The 21,224-nt window shown below is 42.5% G+C and overlaps 1 protein-coding gene across 1 annotated transcript; it reads left to right on the forward strand.

The window, feature by feature from the left end:
* The first annotated feature begins 15,850 nt into the window (after positions 1-15,850).
* Positions 15,851-20,771, forward strand: LOC136537822 (protein WVD2-like 1). The gene is made up of 7 exons (XM_066529791.1): positions 15,851-16,186; positions 17,387-17,822; positions 18,185-18,270; positions 18,715-18,808; positions 18,933-19,004; positions 19,802-19,912; positions 20,302-20,771. Exons 1-7 carry the CDS (start codon positions 16,104-16,106, stop codon positions 20,524-20,526), a joined length of 1,107 nt encoding a protein of 368 aa, XP_066385888.1. The 5' UTR covers positions 15,851-16,103; the 3' UTR covers positions 20,527-20,771.
* Positions 20,772-21,224: the final 453 nt, after the last annotated feature.

The following is a 21,224-nucleotide window of genomic DNA, read 5'->3' on the forward strand; positions in this document are numbered from 1 at the left end:
CTCATCATAGTCATTGCACTAAACCACTTGCTTGCCTTTGCCACTAGGTCCTTGCTCAATGCTCTCATCAATCAAATCATCACATGATGTAGCTATATCAATCTTAACAATATTGTTAGTAGCATTATGTGGCTCATTGGGTAAAAATTCTTGAGCAATAACAAGATTGTCATGATTAATCTTGAGAGAAGTATATTTATCTTTTATCTTGTTATGGCTAGTGATGAGCTCTTTGTGCACCCACTCAAGTTTATCATATTTATCTTTAAGCTCTTTCTTAGAAAATTTGAGCTCCTTGAGTTTAGATGACATAGCATAATTTGCTTCTCTAAGCTCAACACTAGCCTTTTCGGCTATCTCACATTTAGCTAAAAGAGAATCATTCTTAATCTCAAGCTTTTCATTTTTAGCTCTAGTCTTTATAATGATCTTAGTGTAATTCTTTAACAATTTAGCAAGATCATCATAGGTAAGTGACTCATATTCATCATCATCGCTATCACTATCACTATCATCATTTTGAGCATGATCATCACCACTACTATCATCATCATGTGATACCTTTCGTTCACCTTTGGCCATAAGGCATAGGTGTGTAGAGGATGATGGTGGTGGTGGTAGTGAAGATGATGAGTCAATAGTAATGGCGGCCACCTTCTCGTTGTCACTATCATCATCGGATGATCCACTAGATGAATCAATGTCTATGAGCCAATCACCAACGATGTAAGCCTTTCCACTCTTCTTCTTTTTGTGGAAGTCCTTCTTGCCATCTCTCTTTTTGTATGGCTTGTTCTTTTTTTCTTGTCTTCATCTTCATTGCTTGAGTCATCTTTCTTGCCCTTGTTCTTGTGCTTGAACTTGTCTTTCTTGGGCTTTGTGCATTGGTGAGCTAGATGACCAAGTTCACCACAATTGTAGCAATCTATTTCAGAGATTGGCTTCCTTCTAGAACTAGTGAAGAACTTCTTCTTCTTCTTGCCATCAAACTTGATGCCACTCTTGTTGAGCTTCTTTAGCATCTTGGCGGGTTTCTTCACCATAAGAGCAAGACTTTCATCATCAACTTCATCATCACTTGAGCTCTCATACTTAAGTCTTGCTTTGCCCTTCTCTTGGCTAGCCTTGAATGCTAAATCTTTTTCTTTCTTCTTTATAGAGGATGAGCTATCTTGTGGTGTGATGTGCATGTACATCTCATGAGTATTGAAATTTCCCAAGATTTGTGTCGGTGTAGCGGTGGAAAGATCACCTTGATGTAGCACGGTCACAATATGCCCATATTTATTAATGGGGAGGACACTCAAGATCTTTCTTATAACATCGGATGGTTGCATTCGAGTGAGTCCAAGCCCATTGACTTCCTCTATAAGAACATTCAAATGTGAATACATTTCATTAGCACATTCTTTATGAAGCATTTCAAAAGAGTTGAGCTTTTTCATGACAAGATGATAGCATTCCTCACGCTCACTCTTAGTTCTCTCATGGAGCGCACAAACATCCAACCATAATGCATGGGTGTCTTTGTGGTTCCTCACCCGATTGAACACATCTTTGCAAAGGCCTCTAAAGATGGTGTTTCGAGCCTTTGCACTCCACTTCTCTTAATTTACCTCATCGCCTTGTAGGTTAGTAGCATCCCAAGGTTTTGGGAAGCCATGTGATGCGGCTCTAAGTATATCAACATCTAGAGCCTCTAGATAAGCCTCCATGTGAATTTTCCAATAAGGAAAGTCATCTCCCTCAAAGATAAGAGGATGTCCATCCCCGTGAGACATCTTGCTCTAGGCGGTTAAGCCTAAAAACATGAGCACGAGGCTCCGATACCAATTGAAAGGATCAAGATACCCAAGAGGGGGGGAATTGGGCTAATTCTAAATTTTTTGCAATAATTAAATCCTATGGTTAGCCTAATTAACCCCTTATGCCTAGAAAGTGTTTCTAATTGTTCTACCACACAAAAGTCTTGCAACCTAAGTTCCAATCCTACTCTAGCATGGCAATTCTATGAATATAAAGGCAAGAATTGAATTGCACAAAGTAAATGCTCAAAGTAAATAGAGAAGGAGGAACGCGGCGATGTTTTGCCAAGGTATCGGAGAGTCGCCACTCCCCACTAGTCCTCGTTGGAGCACCCGCGCAAGGGTGTTGCTCCCCCTTGATCTGCGCAAGGATCAAGTGCTCTCTATGGATTGATTCTTTGACACTCTATCGCGGTGAATCACTCACAACCGCTCACAACTTGGCTTGGGTCATCCACAAGCTCTTCGGATGATCACCAAGCTCTCAATCACCACCAAGCTGTCTAGGTGATGGCGATCACCAAGAGTAACAAGCACAAACTCTCACTTGACCACGACAAGCCTAATGAGAAGGTGGATGCACACTTTGCTACTCTTGATCTTCACTAATGAGGGCTCTCTTTGGGATTCTCAAATCTCAATTACCTCACTAGGACCTTACTCTTCTTGGCAGTCTCTAAGGTGTTTCTCAACTATTGGAATGAGCAAAAGTACCCCCACACACGAGTGGAGGTTGTATTTATAACACCAGCTGAAAAACAAACCGTTATGTGCCTCTGCGGGGTGACCGGATGCTCCGGTCATGTTGACCAGATGCATCGGTTAGTATACCCTGAGCTCCAGTGGTTATGAGTTGACCGAACACTAGCAGCGTCCGATCAACACTGACCGGACGCGTCCGATCATGTTTTCCCCACACTGGAACCTTACTGATGTCGACCGGATGCTGGACCTCTAGAGTCCGGTCACTTGCTGAGCAGCGTCTGGTCAATAACAAAAACCTGATCAGTGTTCAATCCGCATTGACCGGACACGTCCGATCAGGATTCTCCCTCTTTGGGATCTTACTGGAGTCGACCGGACACTGGCCTTCAGCGTCCGGTGCCATGACCTCACAGCGTCCGATCATTTCTAGACGATTTCACCTTGGTCAAATGAACTGACTGGACTCTGAGCCAGCATCCAGTCAGTATTTGACCCTCCATTCACTTCCAACTCTCGATCATATGTGAATGAAGTTTGCTCCATTGGATCAAAGGGCTGTTGTGGAGCTACCTAGTGCTAGTTTTAACAAGTGTGCACCACACCTAACTCACTAGTCTCACCTAGGTCAAGCTATCCATTCATACCCCCCTTAATAGTATAGTCAAAGGAAAAACAAAGTTCTAAACTACTCTAAGTGTCTCTCCAACTCCAATCGACACTTAGAACGAGTCTATCCTTAACCTTGTTGTCCATCCTTTGAAAACTGAAACGATTTCCATCGTAGGGGCATGACAACCATGATTGCCCAATCAATCTCCATTATCGTGACCTAACTTAATTGTTTCTGCAAAACATACATTAGTCACAGTAATCACGTATTGTCATTAATCACCGAAACCCAACTAGGGGCCTAGAAGCTTTCACATATATCTACAACAACTTTCTCAATACAAACTTGGTTGCACAAATATGAGTCTAAACATAAATCATTACAAGAAGTAGAGGCATTCTTTTTAGACATGTTAAAGATAGAACTTTTCTTTTTAGATACCTTGGTGGGGGTTGTACTAACGGCTTCAAGCTTAGCAACTTTGTTAGTTAGCTCATCACAATGTTTGCACATGGTTTACATTTTAGCAAGCAAACTTTTATAAGCATCTTGTGAGCTAGCTAACTTTTCTTTTAATTTTTTATTTTTCTTCACAAGTTTCTCATCATTAATTGTGCATGCATTTATTGTTGCAGTAGCCTTAAGTTGCTCAATTTTAGTAGATAGTTCAACATTGAAATTAGCAAAGTTCTCATATTGTTCAAGCAAACTTTTATATGCTTCTTGTGAACTATCTAGCTTCCCTTTTAATTTTTCAAGCTTCTTTTGTTGACTAGTGTAAACTTTAGGATAATTAAGATTTTATTGCACAATTTCATCATAAGAAGGCATTTCATCATCACTATCACTCTCACTAAAGGATGAGCTTTCATTACCTCGTGTCATAAGGCACATATCAGAAGAGCTTGATGATGAGTGCTTGCGCCCTCGCCTCTTGTGATGGTGTTCTTCTTCACTTGAAGAATCATCCCATGACCTTATTGATATGAGGGCTTGGTTCTTGCATGCCTTCTTTTTTGTCTTGGGTGTGGGCTTGTTTGGATAAACTTCTACAAAGTGCCCTAACTCGCCACATCCATAGCATCCTCTCTTTCTTTGCTCATTTCTTTGATTAGTGAAAATGAGATCTTAGATTTGGATGGGCACACCCTTGACATTGAGCCTTTGGATTATCTTCTCCACCTTGTTGATAAGTTTAATTGATTCTTCATCAAGGTCGAAGGTGGAGGAGGAAGATTGATCATCATCACTTGAACCTTCATCATCATCATCATCCTCATCTTCTTCTTCATCTTCACTTGAGGAGCTTAAGCTTGAGCTTGTCTCAACTTGCTTGCCCTTCATCTTCTTTTTCTCGCTACATGCGAGAGCTTTGCCTTTGCTCGATGAAGAGGCTTCTTCTTGACCCATCTTACGTGATATTTCAAATGTCACTATCTTGCCAATGACTATGCCCGGGGTCATGGTGCTTAAGTTCTCCATGTTGTGAAGGATGGTGACGAGGCTTGCATATTTCTTTTGTGGTAGCACAGAGATGATCTTCCTCACGATGTCCACATCATTTAGCTTCGTTAATCCTATAGAATGGAGCTCATTGATAATTAGATTCAAATGAGAATACATATCACGAACAAGCTCATCATCATTCATTGTAAAGGAATCATAATTTTGCTTAGCTAGACAATATTTTTGCTTACGGACATTACTTGTGCCATCATGGAGCTCTTGGAGTTTTAACCAAATTTCATGTGCCGTATTTAAAGTGAACACTTGGTTAAACACATCCATACTAAATGATTCAAACAAGCAATTCTTAGCTCTAGCATTGAAATGTATTTCTTTTTCATCACTCTTTGTGGATTTTTCGGGATTCTTAATGGGTTTCATACCGTCACGAGTGACTCTCCAAACACCCAAATCAACCACCTCAAGGTAGCAAGCCATTCTGGCTTTATAATAAGAGAAGTTAGTGCCGTTTAAGTGTGGAGGCCTAGAGGTATCCATCCCAACCACTCTAAATAGCGTCGGCTCAACAGCGGTTAAGCCAAAGATCTAAAATGAGCCAACTAACTCTGATACCAATTGAAGTGGACCATGACGCCTAAGAGGGGGGTGAATTAGGCAACTTAAAATTCTAACTCTAAACTATGGCCTCCTTTTCTATCCTTAGCAAAACCTATGCAAAAGATAAACTATCAAAATGTGCAACTACGGTTTTGCTAATGTGTTGCTATCTCTACCGCAAAAGGAGTAATATAATCAATATAAATGCGGAAGCTAAAGAGCAAGGTAGAGATATGCAAACTCCCGTCGATAACTCCGGTATTTTTACTAAGGTATCGAGAAGCGCGCAAGCTTCTCCCTAGTCCTCGTTGGAGCCCCTCACAAGAAATCCCTCGCAAGGACCAAGCTCCTAGTCGGATAACTCCATGGATAGCCTCAGGCCTTCCCCACACGCAAGTGGGTCTTCGACGTGCCTTCTGGCAAGCCTCTTCTGGATGCTCCCCGCCGTCTTCACTATCAAGCTTCCGGCTAAAACACCGCGGGCCTTATTCCCTCCGGTATACGATGACGACCACACCACAAACGTGGTTGGTATAATCTCGCAAGACTACAAGCCCCTTTGATGTACAATAATTGTGCGTGCAAGCACCGAGTGGTAAGAGGTATGTAAACCTCACTAAACACTAGGCCTAAACCTAGAGCAAGTGCATGAGCAGTAGTCTAATCAACCTAAACACTTTGCGAAGCACCTACGCTAATCACCTAATAAAAAACTAAGCACTATGCAATGGAGATCACTAAAATGGTGTATCAACACCCTAGATATGTTTCCTCAGCTCTACCATCCTCATATGGTCGGTTGGGGGTCTATTTATAAGCCCCACTGAGAAAGTAGTCGTTGGGGATGAAATTCAGCTTTTCTGCCACTGACCGGACTCTGACCAGCATACGGTCAGCACTATTTGGACATGTTCGGTCATAAAAATGGCTCTATGGAACCTTACTGATGTTGACCGGACTCTGGCACTCAGCATCCTATGCATCGGAGCATCCAGTGCAGCGTCCGGTCGCTACTGTTGACTCTACTGTTGCTGAGTCTCTTGATCAGAGCATCCGGTGCAGCGTCTGGTGCAGCGTCCTGTGCATCGAAGCGTCCGGTGCAGCATTCTATGCAGCGGAGAGTCCGATGCAGCGTCCGGTCACCTCTATGAGCTTGTTTCTTCGTGATCTTGCGTCCGGCTTGGTTTCTATCTTCGTGCTTAGACTTTGCTTGATATCTTGGGTCTTCTCTTGTGCTTCTGAGGTCTTGCTTATGGTATTGATCATCGGATCATCATGTCGCCTTCATTCAAGTCACGTCTTGCATCCTATTGAACTATAAAATAATCACTTGCAAATTCATTAGTCCAATTTGGTTGCGTTGATCATCAAACACCAAAATCCAAAGTAAATGGGTCTAGGGTCCATTTTCCTTACACGCATAAGTGCGGATAGCCCGCGCGAGCCTATGTCGCACACACCAGTCCGATGTGCCTTTTGTGCAACAGTAGGCCACCTCCCGCACGTGCGCCCGCACCTCGCCGCCGTGGGGCCCCGCCGCCTCGGATCCCGGAGGACCGCCTTGCCTATTGCGCATAGCACGCACGCATTAGGGCCGCCCACCGCCACCGCCACCACGCGTGAGAAGCAAGAAAGTGGTGGCCGATGGGAGAGAAAGAGAAGAGTGTGAGGACTGAGGAGGAGCTCGCTAGGGTTTCATTGGCTTATATATGTGTTTTTCTTGTTCAGATGAATCCTGGCCATCAGATTGAGATCAACGGCTGCTATCATTTTGGTATTAGGGTTTCTCTGGTTCATGTCTTTATTGGGCTTCTCTGAGCTGAACGGGCCTTAGCAGGCCACACGCTTGGGAGCCGAATGGCCTAGTTTGGTTGTTCCTTTTTTTTTAAGGCCGAATTAAGACTTATTTATTTTAGAATATAAGTTTCCTTGGCTATTTAATATAAGCACATCATTTAGGTGATTTAATTAAGTTTTGAGCTCGTAGTGTCCTCATTATGTTTATTAATTTAGTTTACATTCTTTCTCAGCAACTTAATTATAGTTTTTAAGTAATATAAAATAAGTTTAATGCCCTCATAATGATATATATTTCTAATAATAAATGAATTTTGCCAAAAAAAAATCTACAAATTGACAAAACAACATATTTTAGTTTCGTAAGCATTCCGTAAAAATTTCAAACAAATTTGACAAAGTGAAACTATATACATCCTTCATAAATACATACATCTCTCACTTAGTCATGTAACTATGTGAGAGATGTATAGATTTGTGAACAATATGCAATAACGCTTTGCTAAAATGAATTAAATTTTTTAAGGAATGATCATACACCAAAACCATGCTTTCACGCAAGTTTGTAGAATTTTCTAACCAAATTTAGATATTATTACAATTATTGCATGGTAATTCCACAATATAATTGTAATAATATCTAAATTTGGTCAGCAAAATCTATAAATTGACACAACAACATACTTTAGGTCTATAAACACTGCATAAAAATTTCAAGCAATTTTAATAAAGCGAGACTATACATTCTTTACAAATAGACAGATCTTTCACTTAGCCATATAACTATGTGAGAGATGTATCCATTTATGAACAACGTATAGTAGATGATTTTAAATAAAAAAGTCATCAACAACAAAGTTGTAGAACTCATCGATATCTACAACTTTTGTATTGGTCATTTCTCCATCCGACTTTGTTTGAACAATTTAATATTTGAATTTCAAAATATGAGAACTTCAAACAGAATTTTGGGATACTAAATGATTTTAAATGAAAAAGTTATCAACTACAAAGCTGAAGAAATCATTAATATCTATAAATTTTGTATTGGTCATTTCTCCATCCAACATTGTTTGAATGGTTCACAAAAATGGATGCGCCATTTCATGGAACCCGGACTACAATTCCTATGTTTCATAGAACCATGCATATATAATTATTGTAGATGGACAATGAAAAAAGAACCATGCATATATAATTATTATAGATGGACAGTGAAAAAAGATCATCCAATTTAAAGTTTGTATGATTGTAATAAACAATTTTGAAGCTTCATCCATAGATTAAAAGTTAGAAATCTTGTTTATTGATTATCTAATATTTTATTATATTTTACTCTAGAAATTATGTAACGTTGATTGTTTATAAATATGGGCTGGTCACAGCAATTGAACAAACACTAGTCGTGGTCTAATGGTATGGTGATTAGAGGCCTAGAGTGAGGTACCAGGTTCTATTCCTAGTTGCTGTAGTTTTTTTTTTGTTAAAAAAGCTGTTGGTGGGTCCTGAGTCCCCTGTGTGATGGGCCGAATCCTAGGTTCGAGCGGTACCTCTGATGGGCGCTGAGTGGGAAGTTAATTTGCTGCTATAGTTGCTTTATAAATTAATGGATGGATATTTGATTACCAAAACTATCACAGCGCAGTGGTTAGCCTGTTGCCTTTGATCTGTTCTGTCCCAGGTTTGAGCGACCCTAGCAGCAACTTGTTTTTTTGGGTAATTTCCATGCTCACGCTTGACCCTTTACAAATGGGCTAGCACTCAGGATTCACATGCTTGCCCCTAAAAAAAAAGATTCGCATGCTTGCTGGGCCTCTCAGGACGCGCACCTTGCTGGGCTCTCAGGCTGTGCAGTCGCGCACGCGACAGAGCGTCAGGCGCAGGGAGGATACAGCGAGCGTCGGGCGTTCAGGGTGGTGTGTGTGTGTGTTTAAATTTGTTTTTTTTTGTTTTCTTTTCTTTCTTTATATATATGAACGTATGTCTCTATTAATTTTTATTTCCCACTTCACTTTTCTACATAACCTTTTCATATCACCGACCTATTAGTTTGAGTTTAGAAATGAATAATTACACACATGATAAGAAAAACACGCAATGTTTCTTTAATTATTTTTTAAACAATGGATGCATACATTTTTTATTGCGACCGACTATAAGAGCCCGTTTGGTGCGGCTCTTGGTGCTCCGGCTCCTACTCCTAAGACACTGTGCAACACTGTTTTTACTGTAGCATGACAAAAAACGGCTCCGGCTCCTCTGAAAATGAACTAGAAAGAAGAGGAGCTGGAGGAGCAACACATTTGGAGCTTCTCCCGACTCCGCCACAGTAGTGCTACAGTGCAGGAGCCGGAGCCGGGAGAAGCCCCTCCAAACGGGCTCTAAGTCTTAAACGACCAATCGTCCACCGGTGCTTTGATATTTTTAGCCCCTCTTCACTTCACATGACTGCATGTTTTGTTTGTGTTTTTTTTATGTAGTGATTACTGATTAGGCTATATAAAATAAAACACCACGTTAACAACGTGGGTTGTGAAACATAGATAACATGAGATGAAATATATTGTAAAAATAATGAAAATAAAAAAGTATATGGACCAACCCGACCACACAGCTGTTGAACATACCAACATGGAGAACAACATGTAAACAAATCAATATTTTATTTTTTTGACGCACAAACTTTATCATAGATTGATGGAATTTGTAAATTAGCCTTTGAGACATAGAAAATGCCCATGTGACGTCACAAATATTGTCATTGGATGGAATTGAACTAGTTGTATGATGTTTTTTGTGACATACAGCCTTTTATTGTCACCAAGTCGAATTGCCTAAAACATAATGTCACAACCCGAATGATATAATGACATTATCACATGTTGTCATACCAAATACGTCAAAAAACCACACATCTCTTGTAGTGGCTAGTTTAGTAGCTTGACAGAGGTATTTTATGTTCAAGAGTTGCTGTTGTTGTATTACTAAGTGTTGCATCATCATTTCATGCATGTAGATAACGAATTGATAGAATTTATTCCCGCGGGCGAACAGGAGTTCGAGGAGATCATTGAGGAGTATGAGAAAGAGATTCTTGTATAGGAGGAAGCCCCAGAGTCATTTGTTGCTGACTTTGTTGACACCCCGCCTGCTCAAGGTAAGCCCCGGTGTATAACCCCTATTTTTGAATGATCATTGAATATATATATATATATATATATATATATATATATATATATATATATATATATATATATATATATATATATATATATATATGATGTGCATTTATGTTACCGGCATTTTATGAAAACTATATGCATAGATATACTTACCTATGAGTCCTACTAGTATTGATCGAGTAGCTGCTATGCTCAGGATTTTGGTAGCGTGGGTAACCTGTCGTTACTCACAATAGGTGATAATTATGATCACTCATGATAAAATGGTAGAAAGGAAAAATAAAGACCGAACAGGGATGTGGTTTGAGTATTGGTGGGTGTAAGAGGTTATGTCCTGCGGCCAACAAGGCATAGCTTGGTTACACTTTTTCTCTATCTGTGTCGGTTAAGGATCTGCTGTTGCATTGGATTTTAGGCAAGTCACAGACTTATTATCCTGAGAAGATACTTGGGTATGGGCATAGGGAAGGCTTGTTGCTCTCTTATCATGGGTTCTGGCTCTTTCTGGACCGATTGATTGGAGGCGGGGATGGTGGAGGTCTAAGCACCGCACTGAGTCCGGGACTCAGGAGCGTGGGCTTGGAGTCCAAGTTTGGACGGGGACCTGGACCCCATGACAGGAGAGTGGTGGGCTGGTCCTGCTTGTGCCTAGTGTATAAGCGGGGCATGTGTTTTCGGGGTACCTAGCTGGGCACATTGATTCGCGAATCGCTGGGCAATCCGGTACGGCTTGTCTACAGTCTAGCACTGTAGTAAGAACTAAAAGATGAAAGGTGATGAAATGGATCTGATTGCTCAACCTTTGCTTGAAAGTAGGACATGTGCTTACATAGAATGTCTGGATAATGAATTAATCATGACTGCTAATAATAACATAAATAAGGATTCACTATTAGCATTGCTTTCTAGAAAAAGAAATCCAGCAAACCATAAAGCTTATCATATCCCTTAGAGTCAGGAAAGTATTCCCACTAGTCGGATAAGTCTTACGAGTGTATTGTGTACTCAGGGTTTATTTACCCCTGTTGCAGGTAATGCTTGAGGAGTAGCTGTTGTGTGAAGGATTCTTCTGGTGGGCATAGACGGATCCTTATTTATTATCGATAGATGTGTATTTTCATTCCGCTATTTAATATTCTGCACTCTGAATTTAGTAATGTAATAATACATTTCTAAGAACTCTAGATGTATGAAATGGACTAAGTATTATAACTCGTTCTCATTATTGGATCCTTAGGGAAAATATGGATTATTCGAGCTCTCCCTTGGGGTGTGCTCGATGGAACCTGCCCGACGTAGCTCACTCTTGTGCTTAGTGTCAGTGGAAGACAATTACCTCCGTAAGTGCGTTATTTCGGGCGGTTCTGCCACACTGATCTGATCTGATCCTACACGATACGGCATCACTGCATTTCGATCTGCATCCTCCTACCCTTCATATTTGAGGCGTGCGATGGAATCTGGTCCCATTTTTGTGACATTGTCAGTCTATTGACATCCGGTGGTGCATTGCACGGGAAGCATGAGCTCGCCTTCTCGTGCGAGCGAAAAGCTTGCCATGACGGCCTCTACAGGCCAGACCACACCATTATAGGTGTGTTTGGTTGTCTGGTAAGGGTCTGGTCAGGCTTCTGTAATACAGTTTTATCTTGTTTGGTTGCCTGGCTATTGGCCTAAACTTGGCCCAACTAATGCAAAAGAGGGGGGCTGGCCTGGTGCGAGCGGAAAGCTTGCCATGACGGCCTCTACAGGCTAGACCACACCATTATAGGTGTGTTTGGTTGCCTGGCTAAGGGTCTGGTCAGGCTTCAGTAATGCAGTTTTCTTTGTTTCGTTGCTTGGCTAAGGGCCTAAGCCTGGCCCAACTAATGCAAAAGAGGGACGCTGGTCTGGCTTCCTGGAAAAACTCCATCCCATTGTTCCCAGCAAACCATGCTTGTACCAGCAACGCTGGCCCACATTCATCGGTTCGTCTCACCTCCCCGAGCGTCGCTTCCTCCGCACGAGCGTCGCCTTCCCCGTCGTCGGCCACCACGCGAGCGTCGTCTTCCTCGTATCCAGCTAAGCTCCGCATCTCCTTCGGCCTTCGCGCGCGCCACCCCCGGCTACCACAGGAGTGCCACCGGCCTCGCCGCAACCCCGTGCCGGTGCGCCTGGAGTGCCTAGACGATCCGAGTAGGACATCTACGGCCAGCGAGCCCTTCCATGACACCCTTGCACGTGTCCCTTGGAAGTCACCAACAGCGCCATCGAGTGGATCCGTCGAGGCGCTCCAGCCATGGTCGCCTAGATCTGGTCCGCCCGTGATTGGTCCGACTCGAGAAGAGCAGCAGTCATGGCCGTCACACGTGGAGCCTCGAGCAGAGCCGCCCGACGCTCCTTGCTCCCTCTCCCCTCTCTCGGCTGCTCTGCTCCTTCCTCGCTCTGCTGCTCACGCGGAGCAGCAGCCATGGCCATCGGCCAAGCACACCCTCTATCACTATCGTTCTTCCTCCATACACGCGCACACGAGCCATCGTTCTTCCTCCGCATTCAGCTCGCTAGGCCACTACAGCGCCATCGCCGCCGGCACAGCTCTGTGACTGTCGTGGGCTCACGTGGCCAAGAAGCCATGGGCTCACTCTGGCTAGGCTAAGGCTACCCACGGGTGTGGCCTGTTGCCGCACAGCCATAGTGTCGCTCTCGCAACCGCGGCGGCTGGCTAGCCGGAATCACCATTGTAGAGAGGGCGAGGCGATTGAGGTAAGGTCACCATTCTAGGGAGGAGGTAACAGTACCAAATAATACAGGCAATCAAACAAAAGCTAACTTATTCAGGCTTAGCTAGCACAGGATAACCAAACACTTCTAGGTTGCATTGAGTTGGACAGGCTAGCTGAAGCCTGGGTTATTTTTCTAGCCAGGTTTGCTAGATAAACGCAAACAAACACACCCTATTAGTAGCATACTTGGAGCTGGGCGAGGTGGCACTGGTGAACGTGGATCTCGACGTGGGGCCGTGGAAACCGCGAGCACCTGACGAACGGACGCGACTGGTGTGGTGCCTACACCCGGCGAGGTGGTTGATGGGCATCATCAGCGTGGTAGAGATGAAAGCGTTGTAGAAACGAAACCGATGTGCAATGTGCCGTTTGGATATTGGGACATAGGAGGTGGGACAGGAATAGAGAAATAAATGAATGGTTAGGATTAAATGAGGTGTAAAAATAAATGACTAGGATACAATATCCTCTTATCTTATCCGATCCCAATTCCAATCCCCAGGCATCCAAACGTAGGATGGGATGGGATTGGCCTGGCCGCCTAGCCCAGCTGTGTCTGTGTGTGAGTGTGACAATACCTGGAGGCCCTAGCTGGTCCCGGTTAAGAATTGCCAGCCCACGAGTTGCTTGCTTGCCATTTTGGCCGGCCCAACCCAATGTGAGACGTAGGTCACATGTATACCATTTGTATTACCTGGGGACTTGCAATATGCAGAAACCGCACTCCCTGGTGTATTACCGTTTGTACCAGAAGCATTTCCTCAAAAAAAAAAAAAAAAAAACCAGAAGCAGTGAAGTCTGACGTCAGTGATTGATCACTTCTAGAGTCTGCATCCTCAGCCGAGTGAGGAGCGCCTCCGTACCAAAAAAACTACTAACATTCTATTTCAAACTGAATCAAACTATCTCAATTTTACTAAATTTATATAAGAAACTATCAATATTTATATTACCAAATACTCCCTCCATCCTAAAAGAGTGCTTTTATAGTTTTCGACAAAGTCATTTTTTCTTAAATTTGAATGTTACTAATTTATACAAAAAATAATACTCCCTCTATTATAAATTATAAGTCGCCTTTTTCATAAAGAAATATATATGTCGCTTTGACCTTTTTTTGGGTATATCGACTTTGCTATGTATCTAGAAATAATGTAAGTCTAGATACATAGAAAATTCGATGTACCAAAAAATCAAAACGACTTATAATTTGGAATATATGGTGTATCAACATTTATGCCTCCGAAAAGATTTACTATTACAATATATCCCATACTAATCTAATACTATACATTTGGTATCATAAATGTTACTTATCTAGTATCATGAATGTTAGTTTTTTTTTTTGTAGATTTGGTGAAACTTAAAATTGTTTGACTTTTTGAAAAACGATGAGTGCAATTTTATTTGGGACGAAGGGAGCAAGTATTATTACATTCGTAGTAAGATATATTTTCAAAGTATATCTATCTTATGTCATAAATATCGATAATATTTTGCATAAATTTGATCAAATTTAGAAGTAGTTTGTTTTAGTATAAAACTAAGCATCAAAACTTCTGAGATGGAATTTTAGGGTAACGGGTGAACACACGCCCACGAAATCAGAAAAAACTGCCACGCAAGAAATAACCTTTTTGTGGTAGATCAAGCTTCACCATCAAGGTCCTCCGTGCAGTATGCCCGCACAAACGGCTTGCTTTAAAGAAGCTAAAGTTAGCACTAGATTGTACCACAAGATAGTATGAATGGAAAATAGGTATAAGCTTTGCTTTGGTGTAAAGAGTTGCCTTTTTGTAATAATCCAAGCAGATAGGCCGTCATCAAAGGTTAATTGGCACTCCTCACCTGTATTGGTCCGATAAAAAGCATGGTGAGATTTCCTTCTACCTGACTCGATCGACCTGTAGAGCATGATAAAGCCCGTAAACAAATGCAAGCAACGTCTCCACGGTACAATGTCATATCCACATATAATGTTTATATATAAAAAGCAATGGTGTGGAACAAATAAAGAGTAAAATGTTAACATCCAGTTTTTTTTTGAACCTGGGCATCCAGCTGATTTTAGAGTTACTAGTAGTACATCCGTCTCGACTGAACATTTCTTGACGTTCTGATTTCTGAAACAGGCCGGCTAGTTAGCTTGTGCTGAAACATCTTGACTCCTCGAGAAGAACTAATTTTGCAAGTTTTTTTTTCTCTCGTTGCAATCGCAAACGTAGCCTCCCATCATATATTGATTTTAGTTAACCCAAACCAGCCAGCCAACAAACCAGCACCAGTCCACACCACATCGAACAGGGTTGTGGTGTGCGGAGCGTGTACCGAACACGTCGGTGAGCCAAACCGGACATGGGCATTTTAAAAAAAATATAAAATACGTACTTGGAGCACGTCCGGAAGCAGCGATGAATGGGGCGCTGCCGCTGCCGCTGCGGCGAGGCTTACGGTTGACCGGCCTAACTGTCACTCTGTCAGGTACAAGCATCCGATGTTGGTCACACTACAGTAGCAAACGGGGGCCGGATCGGGTACTCCCTGGTCCCTCCCTGGCCAAGCGGTGACCGACCGACCGGTCGCCGACTCGCCGTCGTCTTCCTTCCCCAGCTTCTACGGGTCAGGATCTTCTGCGGCGCTGCGGGGCACGGGGGCACTGTGGCTGGTCATGGATGGCTGCTGAGGCGCTGTGCTGACTGCTGAGCTTGCAAGACGTTGTGATCACCTGCCTCTTCCAGCACAGTGAAAACGAGTACTTTACTGTTACTGTTACCGTTACCGTTACCGTTACCGCGTCACATTTTGAACCACCTAACCTAACCCAACCCAGGTACCCTCGGCCGCCACTTACACGTGGGCCCGAGCGGCGACCACGGCACCCTCCTCGGCCCTCCCACTGCGCTCCGCTACTGAATGAAGCAGCGGCCGACCCCTCGTGCACGGGGGATCCGATCCACACACAGAGGCACGCCTCACCCCACCCCACCAAAAAAACGCATTCCGCACACGCGCGGCTGAGGCTGCGACTGCGGCTGCGCGGCGAGGGAGGAGGAGGCGACGACGGCCGACGGCGCTGCGGGCGCCGTGGGTGGGTGTCGAGGCCGGGAGACGCGGGGAAGCTAGCTGCTAGCGTAGCCGGGCGCGGCGGGCGGGCGGTCTCGCGCTGCGCTGTCGCTCCATGTCTGCGACCGGCGAGAGCGGCGGGGATCCGGCGGCGGCGCGCCGCCGCTGGGATCTCACTAGCAAGGGGCCCGAGAGCACGTAATGCCACTGCCTTCAGCTGCATTCCCTTCGTTATCAGTTTGTTTCGGTGGGTTATGTGTGGGTGTGGGTGTAGTCACTGGAGCAATGTCGCTGTCGGAGTTCATCGTCTGGCTTGTTGGTAGATCTGGCGGAGGTCTCCGTGATTCACACCATTTTTAGTGATTTTTGGGGGGCAGGGTGGATTTTTTACTTGGTCTGTGCTGGCGAGTTAGGGTTTGGTTGCTCTAACCTCTAGGAGATAGATTGATGAGCTCGGAGATTTGGAGCTCGCGGGGAGACAGAAGGTCGAATGTTGCTCTATAAGCTGTGTGTAGTTCATGTTGCATTGCGTCCCTCATCGCTGTCGGTGCTTGTGCTAATCTCAGTAGAAGATTATCACAGATAGTATTTCCCCAAGCAATGTGCTCTTCAAGTGGCCCAGTGGGGGTCTCTGCAACATTTCTCCATTTATGTGAATGTGTGGAACCGCTGGGAATTATCAAGCACGAAATTTGAACTTGAGCTGCTGTTTCTTCCTTTTGAAGAGGCAAATCTGGACTCTCTATGCCTCAACTTGTTGAGCATGCTGAAATCATTCCATGGTGCTTCAAAGTTGTATTGTGGATGCGATTCTGAACTCTTGCATACATGAAATGTTTCACATGCATTCCTTAGGCATCTCATTTGATGTTCGAAAATCCTGGCATTTAATATATTGTACCTGTAGCTTCCTGTTAGGATTGCCGAGTTTGCTTATGTTTTTCCTTTTCTACATATCCGATGGTGGTTTAGCCTTGAATTTCACTGAAAAATGTCTGGAGCATACTAATTAATGTTTACTTTTCCTAAGGCTATTCTCTTCAAATGTGTTCAGTTTGGATAATAAATAGTTTTGTTTCCGGGTATACCTTTGTAGTCACATACCTCAAAGACTGCTGGCATGGTTATAGTTGAATATATGTGCGTAGGTAATCGGCTGCCAGAATGTGCTAAAAGAACCAGGTCCTTCAGTTATCCTGAGAACGTGATTGCAGAATTTCGAACGTAGGGAGCATGGTATTTGTGAATAATATTTATAATTTGTTCTTTTTGTCCATGATGGTTGCTCAAGCCATGTATCGTATATCAATTCTTCTCTTCTACAGTTCTACTTGAATTTCTCTAGGCCTCCAGCTGCAGAACTACATGCGCATTTAATCTTTATATTCTTTTCTGCAGTCCAATGTTGAAAGAGGCTGTGGAAATGTCTACAGATGAAGAATCAGATGGTGTTGTTATATGCCATCCGAATGGCAACACTGATGGATGCGACGAAACCATTAGTGGTAGTCATGATGATGATAGCCCAGAAGGCCAGGAAACTAGTTCCATTAAGGACCCTGATGTCGAAGGTGACACACAGGAAGACAAGTGTGTAAATCAAGATTCACTGAAGTTGATTGATCAAGAGAAGTCTGCTCCCCCCAAGTCCCCAGCAAAGTCTGCGACTGCCAGTTCCGGATCGGAGAGGCCTAAACGTGTTGTTCCCCAACCATTCTCTCTTTCTACTCAAAGAAGGTCATCTGGAGTAAATGGCAGTGTGACCAATCCATCGGCCAATAAGGATAAATCTGGTGATAAAAGTAGCATCTCTCCAGCAAGCATGACAAAGAAGGTATGGTCATTGCCTTTTTGCACATTTCTCATTAAATTTTGGCGCTGCCTATATCATTACCTCTTGTTTTGATTCTGTTGTTTCTTATTACCTAGCAAGTATGTTTCTTTGCTAATTCTTACTAGCTAGATCATACATATTCTGTCTTATGCATTGAAGCTACCTGATCATGGACTTTTTCCATGCTTAAGTTTTCTAACACACAGGATCATCAAAAAAAATTGTTGCGCAAACTGAACCCATGTCATCTCTAATTAATTGGGAACATGCCTAATTTCTTGTCTTGTCCGAAAATATACTGCAGTGTACTTTTGCAAAATAGGAGGCTATACTAACAGAATTAGTCTGGCTATTTATTTCAGAGTACGCCGATGGCACCTAGGAAGACTTTGCAGCCTGAGCAGGCATTTCACCCTCTGGAAGAGGACTCTTGTTCTGTGACTTCATCGTATCCTTTTTCTGTGTGCTAAGATTTGTTGAGCATCTCATCCCTTTTTTATGCTGTTTCATATGCGCCTAATATTTTAACTTTTGGCATGTCACCTTCGGATGTTTCACGCCTACTTACATAAGGATGGAATAATAGATTTGAATATTCATGTTCATAGATGACCATAAAATCACAGTGTTTTTTCTTAATTAAGCACCAAATTGTTCTATGTTCCACAGTAACTAATGATGAACATTTATACTCATACACTTATCTTCTGTGAACATGAAAGCATTGTCTAAACGGTGCTTTAATGTATCCACTGAACTTACAATATTTTGTTATGCTCAATATTTTTTCAAGATGATGCCTGTTTTCATAGTTAAATGTTTAAATTCAGAAACACATGAATTTTACAAGTGTTCTGAGTTGCATGTGGCCCTTTTCCTGAGCTGTGTAAAGAACTACAACATCAACAAGAGCTGGCAGAACTAAGACAACTGTTCCCGTTGCCCCTTCATTTGTGTGTGCTAACCGTGCTGACAAGAGGAAGGAGGTGTGTATATAGTTTTCTTGCATTATTTCCAGATGATTGCTTAATTCATACTGATTATTCACAACTAGCAATCACTTTTATTCCAAAAAAAGGTCTGGTAGTGACAGTGTTTTTAATTACCCAGTTCTACACAAAATTAGAGGAGAAACATAAAGCTTTGGAAGCAGAGAAGGACGAGGCTGAGTCCAGGAAAAAGGTAAGAGCTTACTTCTGAATTCTGTTCTCTCTTGCAATCAGATTATTATAGGTCAGGTCACTTGAGTTTTGTGTATTATTCTTTTGATCGATATAGTAATTATTGCTTCGAAAATAAGAGCAATAAGGGCAACCTGTTCTTTATAAAATTTATGAAGATTCAAGATCCTTTCTCAACACATAGTACTTCAAGGTTCTTGCTCAACACATAGTAATTATTCCCTTGTTCTTTTTCCAGTTTTCCTTTATATGTAACTGTTGAGGTTTCAAATGCCTTTCAATCTTTCCTACAAGCAATTAGAATATGGGATCTATTAAATTTCACATATTTTATCTATATAGTTTCATCACATGTACACCTGTTATATAATCTTCTTGCTGGCTATTGTAATCATTTTCTGTCTTTCAATTTGAAATGTCGATAAGTTTTTCAAATGAAATCCAAGTTGTACACAAGCAATATCTGCACGTAGTAGACAAAACAGAAATTCAAGACTTGGTTGTTGTGATTATCTAATCAATGATGTGTTCATTTAGATATGATTGGTCGAATGACATCTACTCTCATATGCATCTAGATCTAGTTAATGTTGGGCTCAGTTAGGTATTGTTATTTGATGCCATTGACCATCATATGCTGTTTCATTCAAATTGTACAGTAGTATGATTGACTGTGTTGTGCTTTTCCTTTAGTAAGTGTTTGTGCTAGTTTTGTTTTCTAGTCCTGTCTATATGGAATGCACTATTGCTGTCTTTATCTATCATTAACTAATCGTATAATGCTCATTATTTGGGTAGGAAGAGCAAGACGTTGCTTTAAAACAACTAAGGAAGTCATTGGTGATTAAAGCGAAACCCATGCCAAGCTTCTATCAAGAAGGGCCCCCACCAAAGGCTGAACTTAAGAAGGTAATTCCAGTTTCATGTTTCTAATCCTCAATAAAAAGTGTTGTGAGTCTCTGACTTTTATCATTTTTTGCATGTGATAAGTCATGGTTATTGTTGAGGGTATAGTGATTCCAAGAATGGAATGTGCGCGCCATCCTAAAACGAAGGACAGATTTTGTGCCCCCTTTTTTGAACAACACATGGTGCCACTAATACCAAGCTGATTGTCCAATAATGACATGGGTATAATTAGTTTGAGCCTTGAGCAAATAGTATTTGAGAATGTTTTTGCCCGACAAAAATAGAAATGCATGATTGTTGCTTGCGGCATGAATACATTGTGCGAAGTATTAGTATACTTTTCGATGGTTCTGATGGTGAATTTAATTTTTGCCTTCTGTTCTGTCAAGGTGCCTCCTACTCGTGCCAAATCGCCAAAGTTTACAAGTTCAAGGAGAAAGAGCTGCAGTGATACACCGCAGACACCTGAGGGGAAAAATACCAATGCAACATCTACCCGGTCACATCGTCACAGCATTGGGACTTCAAAAGACTCTAACAGAGTACAATGCTCGCCGAAGAGTGGTGTGGCGACCAAAACTAGATCTCTCAAGCCTGAGTTGAAGGCCCTCTGAAGAGCATGGAGCAGCAACTGCAGGGATTGTCTCTGTACAAACCGAATTGCCTAACTCTTAGACGTTTCCATCTCCATGCATTTTTTGTTTTATTTTATACCCAATATCTCCACCAAAAGAAGGCTGTAGGGCTAATGTCGTTGTTCGCGCTGCTGGACCTTGTCCATTTTCTTACATTCGTCTTGTACTCGTAAGAACTCTGTTGCTGGGACCATGTGACATTCCATGTAAATTACTTGAGGATCCTTGTAGGGAGTTCGCCTGGCGTTTTGGTCCTGTGAAGTGAAGCCCTTGAGGCCTCAACTGATCTGTGAGCTGAAAAAGCTATCGGATGGCACTGTTCCGTTTGATGCATCTCCAGGTTTGGAAGCCCTGTTGAGGGTTGTGGTGGTGCCTGCGCGTCCTGAAGACCCATGCCTTCTTGTGAGGTGTGTAAAAAATTCCAGGTGGTTCGTTGGATCGACGGTTGGTCTCAAGTTGATTTTGGAAAGATGCAGCCAAAACCTCAGTGCAATTATCGTCTGTGACAAACCAATTAGGGTGCTTTGGTCCAAATATTCTCGAAGCAGTATTGACTAATGACGTGGACCCATGTGTCTGTCAATGTTGACAAGGGAATGGGTCGAACCGAACGCAACAATTGCTTCATTGGTCGTAGCTAGATCGGCTTTTCAGTCTGTCACTCGGTAGATTGGCTT

Source organism: Miscanthus floridulus, chromosome 2, assembly GCF_019320115.1.
Source record: "Miscanthus floridulus cultivar M001 chromosome 2, ASM1932011v1, whole genome shotgun sequence".
Taxonomy (NCBI): domain Eukaryota; kingdom Viridiplantae; phylum Streptophyta; class Magnoliopsida; order Poales; family Poaceae; genus Miscanthus; species Miscanthus floridulus.

What these genes read in the sequence shown, in the direction of transcription:
- LOC136537822 (XM_066529791.1), top strand. Translation starts at nt 16,104, where the DNA reads ATGTCTGCGACCGGCGAGAGCGGCGGGGATCCGGCGGCGGCGCGCCGC. An exon ending in CAGCAAGCATGACAAAGAAG is followed by an intron (nt 17,823 to 18,184) that starts GTATGGTCATTG and finishes TATTTATTTCAG; the next exon opens with AGTACGCCGATGGCACCTAG. An exon ending in GTGCTGACAAGAGGAAGGAG is followed by an intron (nt 18,809 to 18,932) that starts GTGTGTATATAG and finishes TTAATTACCCAG; the next exon opens with TTCTACACAAAATTAGAGGA.